Source organism: Terrapene carolina, unplaced genomic scaffold (assembly GCF_002925995.2).
Source record: "Terrapene carolina triunguis isolate 2854851 unplaced genomic scaffold, T_m_triunguis-2.0 Scaffold193, whole genome shotgun sequence".
In the NCBI taxonomy this organism is placed as follows: Eukaryota; Metazoa; Chordata; order Testudines; family Emydidae; genus Terrapene; species Terrapene triunguis.
In genome coordinates, this window is record NW_020664544.1 from 8,551,209 (window position 1) to 8,565,036 (window position 13,828).

The 13,828-nt window shown below is 58.9% G+C and overlaps 1 protein-coding gene across 1 annotated transcript in view; it reads right to left on the reverse strand.

The window, feature by feature from the left end:
• Positions 1–13,828, reverse strand: part of ACE (angiotensin I converting enzyme) — a 59,609-nt gene that overhangs the window by 28,544 nt on the left and 17,237 nt on the right. The window contains exons 2-7 of the mRNA XM_029912231.1: positions 13,558–13,725; positions 6,680–6,773; positions 5,541–5,684; positions 4,457–4,648; positions 2,466–2,563; positions 448–620 (exon numbers count right to left, since the gene is read on the reverse strand). Of these exons, the coding sequence (XP_029768091.1) occupies positions 448–620; positions 2,466–2,563; positions 4,457–4,648; positions 5,541–5,684; positions 6,680–6,773; positions 13,558–13,725 (869 nt within the window). The remainder of the gene's footprint in view (positions 1–447; positions 621–2,465; positions 2,564–4,456; positions 4,649–5,540; positions 5,685–6,679; positions 6,774–13,557; positions 13,726–13,828) is intronic.

The following is a 13,828-nucleotide window of genomic DNA, read 5'->3' on the forward strand; positions in this document are numbered from 1 at the left end:
GTCACACTGGGGGTTGAGAGCATGGTTACGTGGCTAGGAGGTGCGGGGGGGTCACACAGGGGGTTGCCGGCATGGTTATGTGGCTTGGAGGTGCAGGGGGGGTCACCTTTGGGGGGTTGCCGGCATGGTTACGTGGCTAGAAGGTGCGGGGGGGGGGGTCACACTCCTGACCGACTTAGCTATGCCAGTATGTGTAGACCAGGCCTAACTCCTATCTCAGGAGCTGCTAGGAAGAAAGCAGAAGTGGGGCTGGGCTGGGAAACTGAGGCAACCGGACGTGTCCCCTGGCAGGTGGCGCGCTCAGCTCCCTCCCACCCACCCGATTCCTTGCAGCGCTAACGTGGCCCTTGTCCCCTTCCCCAGCCCACCCTCCCCAGGCTGTGCGTGGAGTCAAGCGGCTCCCCAGCCTCTCTCTCCAGTCGGGCCTGGCCTCCCGTCCCCACACACCTGAAGTCCTTGCGGTTGTAGAAGTCCCAGGCGGAGGCGTGACACACCACCTCCCGACCGTCCGCCGGCTTCTCCAGCATGGACTTCTCCCAGAACTCCGGCGGCATCCCCAACAGCCCCAGCGAGGTGAAGAACTCCTCGGAGACCCGGAACATGTGCGTCGCGTTCCAGTTCTGGGCAAGCAGAGCCGAGGGAAGCCATCGTTACACGGGCCAGGAGGAGGCTGCCTGGGGCCGGGCCGCTCCCGGGCCAGTCAGGCAGCGCAAGCCTCAGCAGTGGGAGGGTCACGTCCTTTTCCAAGGAGTGGCGAAGGGGGCCGGGTTCACAGCCCTGGAGATCAGGGCTCTCTGCTGATCCCCAGGATAGATACAGTGGGGCAGAGATGGCTCCGATGGGATGCGCGGTACCTGCCTAAGGCTGCTGAGATACACCACGGCAGGGCAGCCCGAGAGATGCTGGTAGCTGAGAAGATGCCAGCAGCAGGACACTAAACAAATCGGGCTCCTCTCCCTCTCCCTGCAGCCTGGAGCCTCGTGCCGCCATTTGCATTAGCGCAAACCGGACTGGTGGTTTCCCCCCCGCACTGGTGCGGATGACCACACGACGTGCAGGGCCCTGACAAATCCGGCCTGCTGGGTTGGATCGTTAACCCTCTACGCCCTCCCCACACCACCGCGCTCAGAGGGCACGGCCCAGGCTCTGTCACCACTCCATCCGCTGGCGGTTCCTCCCTTGCTTGTCTCCTGCCCAGCCCACCGAGGTCCTGTTCTCAGCCCTGCTCCCAAGCCAGGGAGCCGGAGACACAAGCTGCGCAGAGCAATCGCCCATTCACTGCTCGTGACTGTGCTGAGAGCATGTGAGTGGCCCACGGTGATGCAAGCTGGGGACCCTGGAGCTTTCCTTTGGCTGCAGGAGCACCAGTAAGGCTCACGGGGTCCAGCTGCCTGGAGTCTCTCTGTCTGCCCAAGAAGAAATGTCTCACTCACACCCTGCTGCTTATCTCCCCCCCCTTCCCTCCCTTTTCCATTTCCTCCCAGCCCTTCTCTCGCTTTTTTCTCTTTCTTGGGCCTAATTCCGCCCTGGGTCCAGTCCCCTTGCACCAGCGAGGAATTGGACCCATTCTGTTCCCGCGCTGTACACACCGAGTAACGTTCCTTCGCCTGGCTCTTGCCGAAGAGATTCTGGGAGGGCGGCCAAAGCAGATTTGCCCAAGTTGGCAGCCTTTTTATCAGCCCTTCCCCAGAAAATTAGATTCGCCCTGGGGCTCAGACCTGGAGGCTGTTGCCACTGAAAATGGTTCGTTGTCGTGAGTTTCCCCTGGGGGCAGTGACCACAGAAGGGAAGCCCCCCTCTCTTTCTCCCTCTGCTGTTGGCCTTGGGCTGGTGGTGCTACGATCACTCCCGTCAGCCCTGCACTGTGGCACTGCATTCTCCATCACTGGGCGTTTGAATATCCAAACCGGATGTTTTACTAAAAGATCTGCTCTCGTTCAACCAGGAATCAATGCAGGGAAGTCCTCTGGCGTGCAGGGCCGCCCAGAGGATTCAGGGGGCCTGGGGCAAAGCAATTTTGGGGGCCCCTTCCATAAAAAAAAGTTGCAATACTATAGAATACTATATTCTCGTGGGGGCCTGGGGCAAATTGCCCCACTTGCCCCCCCGGGCGACCCTGCTGGCATGTGCTATGCAGGTGGGCAGACCAAGTGACCACCATGGTGCCTTCTGGCCTCGGAGTGTCTCTGTCTATGCCTCCGGCCAGGCGCTGGGGGGATGCAGTTTGCATGAGAGACGTTCTATGGGGCAAAACGCGCCCGGCTCAGCACGGCCCCTCCAGGAGCGACACGGCCCATCGCCACGGGCAGCGCTCCGCAAGCCGCCCCATGGGCAGCCGGTGGACGTCCTCATCTCTTGCGGGGTGATTTACCTGCCTCTACCCACAATCCCCGGCACTCAAGCCCCATGTCAGGCTTCGGGGCAAGAGGCTAAACAAGGGCAGCGAATGGCCGCCAGGTTCTTACTTGCTGCACCATGGTGCTGGTGACGTCCAGGTTGGGTTTGCCCGGGAAGGGGACCATCATATCGTAGATGTTGTTCCACTGCTGGGCCCACATGTTGCCTGGAGAGAGAACAGCACAGCTCAGGGGTTTGCTACAGCAGGCAGCTGTTCCTATGAACCAACTCTGGCTGCCTCTAGACAGGGCGGAGCGCTCCGGGCCCATCAGCACCCTTTCCTCCAGGGAGAGAGCTTGGCCTGGTTGCAGGAGCTGAACAGAACCGATGGCCGTCTACTGGAGCATCCCTGGAGAAAGGGAGCTTTGGAGAGCAGCAGGGGCTCGTCGGGGAGAAGGTATGTGACGGCTCCTTCACTTTCCTCCCTCGTTTCAGCGCCTTTTGGAGCTGGAGAAGGAGAGGTTTCCTTCCCTTGTCTCTAGCTGCAATAAGAGGAAGCGCGGTCCAATGGTCAGAGCACGGCACAGGGCCTCCCAGGCTCTGTTGCCTGCCCTGCCATTGACTCATTGGGCAAATCGCTGCCCGGCTCCGTGACTCCGTATCACACCTCGGTACAACAGGGAGGATGCCGGGAAAAGTGCGGGAAGCTCTTCGGACGACGGGCACTACGGAAGAGCGGGTTACTGACGCCAGCAGGTGAGGGAGGAGATGGGGCAAGGGCGGCGGGGTGGGATCATATGCCCTCTGCCGGGATCTTTGCAATTGTCTGATTTCCTAACCCTGCCTTAGCCCTTGGGAAGGCGCTGCGGTGCCCTGCCATAACTACTGCATGGAGGGTGGTTCACGACAGTCTATGCAACCTCGTGCACAGAGCTTGGCCCCAAGCATTTCCCATTCCCTCGTGCTCCCCCCCCCACCCCCGCCGCCCAATCGCCTGGCATAAATTCAACTTCAAAGCCGCGTAATTAGCACGCACGGGTGGGTGGAGGAATCTGTTCCAGTGCTAAATATCTGGGAATTCCTTCCCCAGGCTGCGCAGCCCCAGCGCTGACTGGTCAGACTCGGTGCTGGGGTTTGTTTGGGTTCTTCCCTCTGCTGTTTTCCTCTCTTTGGGGAGATCTGGAACTGCCTTGAGCAGCTGCTCTGGGCTGATAAATAACTGAGAACAATATGCTCCCAGCTCGAGCAGCTGTGCCGCTCACATGGCCTGATTGTCGGGGGCCACCAGCATGAGTGCGTGTCACGCAGTGACGGGCTGATCTGAGACTATGATCCAGCTCAAAGCACTCTGCGAACTCTGGGTTGAAAGGTAGCCACCGCTGGAGTTGAGGATGGTCGCTCCAGAGCATGCAGAAGTGGCAGGTGCTGGGAAATCTCCTCGCTTAGAGAAAGTGCCCTGGAGATCTTTAATGCCAAGACAGAACCTCAGTGTATAGGATCTCCCAGAGCCACCCTGTGTGATGGGGGCCCATCAACGCCATGGGAGCCCTTGGGCCTCATTCAGCGTTGCTGGGGGAGCTGAGTGCGGAGCAGCCCCTGCTACGCCCAGCGGCTCCCGAGCTGCGCTGGTGCAGGGAAGGAGCAGAGGAACATGTGCAGGGCGTGTATGGAACCCACTTAGCGACGTGCTCTGTCCTGCTCTGGGGGTGGCTGGGACACCGGCAGAGCGTGATCGTTTAGCTCAGGCGGGGGAGGCTCGTGCCTTTAGATCCAGAGGCCTTGGGTTCGATCCCGGCTGCCAACAACTCCCCACAGGGTACGGCGTTCCTTGCACATGTAATATCCAGAGCTGGGCATGTAGGGCTGCAGCTGCCTTCCCCGAATCCCGCCTCCCACTGCTACCCAAACGCTCCACAGTTCCCCCTCCTGTTGCTGACCTCATGTCCACGCTCCTCCCAATTCCCTTAGCACAAGGTCAGCCTGCACTGCCCCCAGCCCAGCCCAGATCTGCATGGGCACACCCCCATCCTCCTGAGGCAGCTATTGCCTTCGCACCCTAGAGTGGGAGAGGCGGGCGTTCCTCCCCAGCGGGCACAGGGCCTGTCTTGTGCCCACTTACCCAGTAAATGAGCAGGGATGGGGCCCTGGAGGTTGATGTACTTGGGGCCGTAGCGTTCGTACAGCTTCCTCCTGACAAAGGCGTGGAGGTTCAGGTAGAGGGGCTCCAGCTGGTGGTAGAGTTCCTCCAGATCGTCCTCAAACGTGGGCGAGTCGTACCAGGAGCGCCAGTAAGCGCCGGTATCCTTGAAACCTGGCAACGGAGAGCACAGGGCCAACAGCAATGAACTCCAGCGTCTTGCCCGGGGACGGCATTTCGGGGACCGCCCCTCCTTGCCTTTCTGCACAAAATCATCCCTGGGGGAGCAAGGATGCCTGCTGGAGGGCTGCATGAAAGGCAGAGAGAGGCCCTGTCCCCGGTGGGTAGGGATGCCTGCCCCTCCAGATGAGCTGCCAGCCGGGGACGGGGGGGGGAATCCCCAGCTGGTACATCCCTGCTCATTCCCCCGGCTTTACTGAGCAGGGGCATGGCCAGAGGAAAGGGGGTGTGGTGAGAGGAAAGGGGGCGTGGCCAGAACTCTGCTAGGCCCAGGCTAGAGCAGCCCCAAGGTTCCCTTTGCTGCAGAGCAGAGCTTGGCCAGAGCCAGGCATCTCGCGCAGTGGGCCAGCGTCTGATCTCACTTACATTTCACTGGGGGGGGGGGGGGTGTAGCTGAGCACGAATGCACCAGCAATAGGGAAACTGAGCCCCGGCTACTGCCCCAGCGCACAGGGGCTGCCGTGCTGAAATGGACCCACAGCCATCGAGGCCGGCATCCTGTCTCCTGCGTTGCCCAGTGTCAGATGTGGCATGAAACGTCCCGGGCGTGACTCTCCCCTCGCTTCCACCAGCGGGGTTCCCTGGGCTCCTGATTTACATCCGGGCGAGAGGCGACTCTGACGCCTCGAATGCACTCCTCACGCAGTGCCGTGCCGTGGGCATGGGGCGACGCAGGGAGGAGAGGTGCCTCCTGACCCCAGGAGGAGCGATTGTCCTTCATCAGGTGTTGCTGAGTTTGGGGCTGGTTTGTGAGGCTCCCCCATCGCCCGCCCCCTGCTTGGTGACAGAGATGCCTGCAATAGCAGCTGTCCTAGGTCCCTCTCACCGTCCATCCTGTAGGCTTCGTTGCTCAGCGTCACAAACTCCTCGTACTTGGGCCTCAGGGGGTTTCCAGCTGAGCTGTGCCAGCCCTCCCAGGCGTAGAGCAACTTCTTGTAGCTGCGGGAGTTGGCCATGATGTCGGTTATCTCTGAGGCACGAAAGAGAAAAAGACGACAGAGAGTCACGCCAGCTTTCGTCACGCACAGGGAGAGTTTCTTTCCACCCTCAACAGGTCTCCCCAACTTCCTAGGGCGGCGCGGATCCCCCGCTGCACGGACACAGGCTGGGGCAGAGGGAGGGGTGTGAACCCCCGTCTGGTTCTCTACGGCTCAAGCAGAGACGGAGCCAAACGCTCACAGATATCGGGGTGCCAGACAGTGCCCTGGCTTCACAAGGGGCCAGAGCCCCGGGAATGGTGGGGCGTCTGCAGACCAAACCCCAGCAGCCCCTGTGCCTGTAACATGCTGAACAAATACCCCAGATCCAAACAGCTCCCCCACCCGGGGCGCTGGACATCTGAAATTGGAGCAGGATCCTGCGGCTGCGGAGGGCGCAAAAGTTGTGATGCAGGAAGGCTTGTCGGCTCTAATGCCCGCCAGGAGCAGCCCGACACCCCCTTTCTCCTTCCCTCACCCCATCTCCAGTTCAATGGCAGCCTTCCAGTCCCCCCATAGCAGCTCCTCTAACGTAGGGGCTCTCATGCCATTGGACCCCCTCATCCTGTCACCTGCCTGTGGTGAGCGGCCAGTGCCTGAGACTTCAGAGAAAGTGTCTGAAGGCCCATCGCGTACCCGGCCGTCTGTGATTCCTCCCTGCCCAGATGAACCGGGGAGTCTGATTTCCTTCCCCTCAACTACCAACCCTGGCTTAGAGCTTCCAAATTCCCCTGAAGTCAGTGACCAAACTCCCACTGACCGGTAGGATCGGGGCCACTGAGCAAGCAGGAGGCTTTGCGCTGCTTTCTTGCCTCCTCAAGAAGGGACCCAAATCTGGAAGGTGCTGATCGCGCCCGGCTCCCATTGGCTCCGGCAGAGGCTGAGGGCGCTCAGCACCTTGCAGACTCAGACCCACCCCCTGAGCAAGGCGCTTCCAAGTTCAGAAAGCGACAGAATACGGGTCAGCTGGGACGGGAAGGCACCGTACCTGGCTCCAGAGCCCAGCAGCTGGAGGTCTGGTTTGGAGGACACACCTTGGCCGTGGAATAGATATTGTCCATCTCGCTCAGGAGGGTGTTGTACTAGGGGAGGAGGCAAAAGCAGATGTTAGGGGTCGAAGGACATGGACTCGGGGCTTCCTTCAACACATGGGCAATCCAGTCCGAGGTCAGGCACGGGGATACTCCGCCTATGTATCGACGGTGCCTCTGAGGCGCCTTTCACTTTGGTACGGGGTGCTCGGTGCATGTCGTTTTTCCAGGGAGGGTGTGAATGCGTGTAGTTTGGTGCATGTGTAGACTGGAGGGGTGCACACCTGCATGCGGGAGTATGTTGTGGTGGGAAAAAATTGTCCGTGCCTGTAGTTTTGTGGGGGTACTTTTGTGGGTGAGTTTGTGAGGGTGAATGGGACTGCAGGTGGGGGTGGCTGTGTGTGTGGTTTGGCTGGTGTCATTTAATGTGTGTGGAGGAAGAAGGCTGGGCATGCGTGTGGTTTGGGGGGTGTATGGGTGGGTGATTTGGCAGAAGGGGGGCTGTGCACGCATGAAGGTGGAGTGTGCTTTTCTGTGGGCGTGCGTTGTCAGTGCTCGTTAAAATAAGGGACAAACGGGGAGCCGATCCGACTGGTTAGGAGGAGCCAGGCCATGCATCTCCCAGCCTGCCCCGGGCCCAGATGGCTCAGCGAGCCACGGTGAGGAGTGGTGATGGGGTGTAATGAACAGTGTCAGTGACCCTGGGTTCCTGAGTCAGCCCGCCTGCCACCGACAATCTGCAGGGGACCATGTCAGGCTTATGTGGGATCCATCGAAAACGAGGGACGCCCATCCCGAGGGCCAGAGGAATGCTGTAGCGGGCAGAGGGCGGACAGATGCTGTGCAAAGAGTCCCTTCCCTGCCCCACAATCTACCAACACAATTCGATCCTGACCTAGAGCGACCCTGCTACTCATCGCTCTGCCAGTACACCCCCGGCTCGCCCTGCAGCCCCCACCGCTATTCCTGTCCTGCCCCCCCCCCCCCGCACACAGCTCTTCGCTCAGGCACCCGAGTCCTCTGCAACAACCTCTCCTCCGCCAGTTTTCACACCCACTCCCCATCTTTACCAGCCTGATCTGCACCACCCTGCCAATCCACCCCTGCCCTCCCCCTGCTCTGCCAAGGCACCTACATCCCAGCATGGCCACCTCGCCTTATGCCAAGAAAAGCTGCCTCATCTACGGTCTATGTCCCTTTCTGTAGATGGGGAGCTTCCTAATATAGCCCACGTAGCCAGCTGCCAGTGAACGCTGGGCTATGGGCTGTGCCCACCTATCCTCCCACCCCATAGGACTGACTTCGGCAGCACTCAGATCTCCAGGGAATACAGTTCCTTGGATTGAGCAGGAAGCCAGCAAAGTGCTGCTGGAATTGTATTCAGCAAGCAGGGGGTCCGGGTGGATAGGATGCCGAGTTAGGAGAGTTGGTCTCTATTCCTGGTTCTGCCACTGGCTGGCTGTGTGACCTCCGGCAAGTTGTTTCCCTTCCTGTCTATTTAGGTGGTTGGCTTTTTCCAGCAGGGACTGTCTCTCACTCTGCGGGTGTGCAGTCCCCAGCACGAGGATGGGACCCTGATCCCGGTTGAGGCCTCTAGCCTCTGCTGGTGCTTTTCCCGTGAAGCCAGGGGGGCATTCTTGATGCTGCTGAAAGTGTGGCTTGGATGATGAGATGGAGGCCTGAGGCCCTGACCACTAAAGATCCCACGATGGTTTTCAGATAAGTAGAATTGTTAGCCCCATTGTTCCGGCCAAATTCCAGTTTGGGAAATCACATCCTGCTCCCTAAAATTCCATTTCAATGGAATGGCCATTAGCGCTTCTTGTCCTAAATTGCTGTGTGGCATCATGTGTTAAACAGCTGCCACATTGCACCCCAGAGGGGGCTGCATTGCAGTGGTGGGTAAAATGATTCTCACGGATAGAGCCCTTTGGGAGGAAAGGCCCGCTCTGGGGGAATACCCGAACTGAAAGTCCTTTTAAAAGGAGCAGTCGCTCCAGCTATCCGGGAGTGCAGCTTCCCTCTACTGCTGCAGCTGGCTCAGTTTAGTGAAGGAGCGAAGATCAAAGTTTGGGAAGACATTTGCATTGGTTATTATGGTCACTGCCCGCAACAAGACAATAGCAACAGGGCATTCTCTGCATCCTGCCTGCAACTACAATCTCCAGGAGAGGAAAGGGCAGGGCTTTGTCCCTTCCTCAGGTTGAGCTCGCTGCTGGAGGCGGGAGGGGGCCGGGCGGGAAGCCTTTCCTCTGGAGAAGGAAGGTATTTGCAATCACTACAAGCCTTATGGCTGGGAAGGACTAAATACAGCTAATCAGCAGGAAGGAGATTTCAACACTTGCTGCTTCTGTTCTGCCTGCGAAGAATGGCTGAGGCGTCTCTCGGCGGGAGAGAGACGCTGCTGACGCTGCTCTCGGGAAGCCTGGCCTACCGAGGGAGTACGGCTGTGAATCTAGCACCAGCGTGTGGGGTGAGGTCCCAGTGTCACAACTTACACTGCTACACGGTAGTTCATCCTGGAGCTTCCCAGTGCCCTTCGCAAACCGGACCCAGGTTCCTTGGGAGAGCTCAGCTCCCAGTTAGGCACTTAACCAAGTGGGCAGATTTCCCAAAGAATCCAGCTCCCCGGGCACACATTGAGCTCTCCCATTAGCCTGTCCCCCATTGTGGGCACGGAGCCCTTGAGGAGCAGGCCCTGAGCTTTTTGGAAAATGTTGCCCTGCTTGCAGAGAAAAACAGCTTTGGCCATCACCCAACTGCGACTGTCTCTGGGGAGGAGGCACAGCACGGCATTAGAGCAGCAGCACCAGCGCACCACAGAGTGTTTAAGAAGGGGACATTTTGGAGGTGTGAAATGCTCTCGCCAGTACAAATGATTTCACTATGCCCAGCGTGAGTGTGTAATGTTCTCACCAGTCCCAGTGGGTGCAGATTTCGGCTCTGGTAGCACTTTGCACCCGATTAAACGACAACACAAGCTGTTTGGCAGCGGGCGGCCCAGGCCCTCCCTCCCGATTCCTTTGCTGGCGCTAGCGCAGGGCCAGGCTATGCTCCACGGTGAGGTTGCTTTGCTGGGAGGAAGGGATGCTGGTGGGCACTGGCTGGCACAGGCAGAATGAGTCTGGTTAAACCTGCACAGGGTTAGGAGGAGGGTTGGAGCAGCAGAGCTCGGGGTCTCTGTGCTTTTAAATCAGACTCCACTTGCTTTTAAATCAGACTCCACTTGCCCGCCGGGGAGCCAGGCAAAAGGATTTCTGCGGAGAGCAGTAACTTGCCTAGTCTCCAGCGTTCAGAGTGGGGCCTGCCTGACTCCCCGGAGCAACCCGCTGCCCACATTCCCAGAGTCACACCAGCACCGCTAACCCCGTGGGCTCTGCAGATGTGGGCAGGGGCTGCACGTGGATGGGAGGCAGCCACGGAGCGCCCAGGAGCTGTGGTCAGTCACGAGGCGGTGCTCTTCGCGCTGACTCATTCCTGACTAATTGCCCCCCCCTTCCCCTCAGCATGCTGACTTCTGGAGCGGGTAACAACCATGACCCGCTCGCTGGTGAGCATCACAGATCCCGTGGGGCTTCTCCTGACCACAGGGGCGGCCTGGAAAAATTCTAGCCTGGACAGTGATTTCCTGCCAAAGCTGCAGCTGTTTTCATTTCTGCTCTCTCCTTTGGCCTCGGTGCCTTGCCTTTCCTGCCTGTATTTTCCTTAGCACCCTGTCCTGCTGCATTGTTCATTTTTTAGACAGTGTGTCAACTGACCTGGCAGCAGCGCCTGCCCCCCCCCCCCCCCGTTCCCTTCAAACCTCAATGATGTTTCCTCCCCCGATCAAAGAAAAAATGTGCTGTCTTTGCTTCTCTGACCTATTCATCTGAGGCCACTACCCCAGTGCTTGCCCCCAGCTGCCCTTGTGTGCCCCCCTTGGCATGGTGTAGCAGATGTGAGACCAGTTTGTGCCTCCAGGACGCCTGCCCTTTGTACCCTCACTGCTCCGGAGGGCCTGATTCCCCATTGCCCCGCGCAGTTGTTTACACCAGTGCAAGGTGCTATCAGATCCTCATTGGAGCCTTTTACCGCCGCGGGCTGAGCTTTCGTGCAAACGCATTGCCCAAGCTGCAGGGCAAATTGGCTCCCACACTTTGCTGGCCGCACACCTGGCCAGCAAGGTACAGAAAAAGTCATTTCCATCGAAGCCCTGAGGCTTGGAGACATTGATGCCCTGGGAATCAGGCCATCGTAGGAAAGGCGAAAGCCGTGGTAGGGGCCCCTTTTGATTCGGCAGTAGGGGCGTCATTTCAGAAAAAATCTTGGGGGTTGGGGGAGTTGTATCAGCATCTAGACTAGACCATTAGATGTGAACGTATGATACCCTGCAAAGTCGGGGGCCAAAAGGGGTGCGCATGAAAAGTCTGGGAGGGCGGAACTGCCCTCCTTGTCCCATAGCAAATTACAGCCTGTCCAGCGTCCTGACACAGCGACTTTGTAAGACAGGCAGGATGGTCCTGACAGCCCCTGCTCTGCCACAGCCCTGGGTGACCTCAGGCAAGTCACTTAACCTCTCTGGGCCTCGGTTCCCCACCTGAACAATGGGGAGAAGAGCCCTGCCCTGCCTCCCAGGGGTGTTGGGAGGCTGCACTCACTAACCATTGTGATTGGCTCAGATGCTGTGGGGATGGGGGGGCAGAGAAGTACCTACGTAGACAGTGGGGGCCCCAGCATTCCTTTGCAGGAGGGCTTGGGACCGGTTCTCAGGATGGGGTAGCATCTCCATGCCTCTCTGCACCATCTGCTCTCAGGCCCAACAGGCCGCCCTGGGCGGGTGCCATGAATGAGGCTGCTGGCTGAGCTGATTTTAGAGCGGGGCCCACACTGACCTCCGTGGCAGCCCAGGGTGAGAAGGTGACTGAAAGCCGCCTTTGCCCTCCAGCGCCGTGGGCCGGGAGGTTGGGCCTGCACCTTCTGGAGGCGCAGAATTTCAGACTCTAAATCAAGCTGCTAGGAACCGTTCCCCTTTTTACTCCTCAAGCTGAAGCCTGGGGCAGAGCCCCTCCGCCACTGGGGCTACATGTACCAAAGTGACGAGTGATTTATTTTCTTTGGGGTGCCCAATTTGAGAGGCCTTAAAGGGGCCTGATTCCCAGACTGTGCCAAGCATCTGCCCTCTGCAAACCAGGCCCCCTTCAGACCGATCTCGGCTTGGGCCCCCGGAATCACTAGGGACTTTGAAAAACGTAGGCCCTGGAGCCCGGCCTCCCTCTGGTCTTCCTACAGCATCTCACGCCTCCACGGGACTGGGGCCCGTTGGTTTATTTCTGGCTCCCCTGGTTCTTCTCCTTCCCGCGGGAAGCACTCCGGCACCCGCTGGGTTTCAATTCGTTTGCAATGTTTACTTCTTCCAAGAGAAACCCGCTCAATCCGCTTCCCAGTCACATACCCTTCCCTTAGGCACTCGACACTCCTTCCGCTCTCTACCTTGGCTGGTCCACTCGCGCTTCTCCTGGTCCGAGAGTTGGAGGGTCAGTTCTCATCCATTTCAACGTCAGCCTCCCTTGGGCCACTGTGAAAACTCTGCCTGCTACCTCGCACTCCTACCTGATGGCCCTGATTGCTTTCCGATCTTCCCTCCACCTCTGCCTTGGCCTTATTCTAATTGCATGGGGGTTCCTTGTGGCGTCACACAGTACAGGAGCATGCACTGATTTACCTTTAAAGGACAACCATGGTGACTAACTAACAGGGGGTCTGCTCTTTTAAGGGTCAGGGGTCTGAGCGGGCCAGCCAGCCCTGTTTGATTATCCCACCCGGCTGGAACGGGAGCTGCGAGAGGGAAGTTGGCTGACTCCTGGGACTGGCCCTGGAGCAGAGAGAAAGGCCTCTGACCCCGCCGGCCAGGGAACCAGCTTTGTTCTGGGTCACTTTGCTAGTTCATTCTTGGAATGAACAAACCATACACTGAGGAAAGGCCCTGCTCATGACCTGGGCATAGTATTTAATCCTTCCTGGGCTGGGGAAACAGCCCTACTGCTGGTTATAAATAGGGACTCTATATTTACTAAATCCACGTAGGCCATGCACGGAAGTTGATAGCTGGATAAGAGACCTAGTGGGAACGCTCAAACTGCCGTGGGATGAACATGGAATCGGAGACCTGGCTCTCCTACCTGCCACTGCCTGGCTGATCTGTGCCTACGGGGCCATGCGGGGACGCAGAATCACTGGAGCACAAGTCCAGCACAGCCACGCCTCCTTCCACCGCAGCTTTGCCCCGGAACATGCCCGGCACCGGGAGCTCTTGTGCAGGCAGTGCAGAGCTGGCAGACCTGGAGCTGCGCACGGCAGGGCCCCCTGCTGCACGGAGTTATTATCGGGGGGAGACGGGGAAGCAGGCCCAGGATGTCTGGGTTGGTGTTTCCCACCTTTCACCTGCAATCGCTGGACTCTGCTACTGCCGCTGCTTTGCTGTTTGCCAGGTTTCGCCCTGCCTGTTCGTGCTAGAGTGAACGGAGCTGGCATTCCACCCCAGGCAGGCTCCGGCAGGCGGCCCGGCATCCAAGCGGGAGGAGCTGCACCCGCTCACAGCAGGCCTGCAGTGGGGCCAACGGGCAGAAAAGCAGCTGGGAAAATCCGAGCTGCAGAGCTCCGTATTTTAGCCGGAGCTGGTGACTTCCCAGGCTCCAGCCCAAACATCTACACTGCAATTAAAAAACCCCCATTGCCCGAGCCCACGTCAGCTGGCCCGGGCCAGCCACGGGTGTCTAACTGCAGTGTAGACGTGCCCTTAGCTTCACTGGGTGTCGCTTCCCCACCCGCTCTCAGAGCAACCCAGCACGACGCCTACCTGCTGACGCTTGTCCAGGGGCAGGTTGGAAGGCCCCAGGGTCTGGATGGAGCCAATGATACTCTTCAGCTGAGTGTCTGTGAAATTCTTCCAGATGGAGCCATAGAGTTCCTTCGCTTTCTTCCCCCAGGCCTCTGTGAAGTTCTGCTCCTCCAGGGAGGCCAAGATCTGGAAGGCAGGAGGAAAGACTCTTCTGTGACAAATATTCCCCTTCCCTGGGAGAACCATTTAGCCATCGCTCCCGGGGACCGTTTGCCCTGCAGCACGTGTG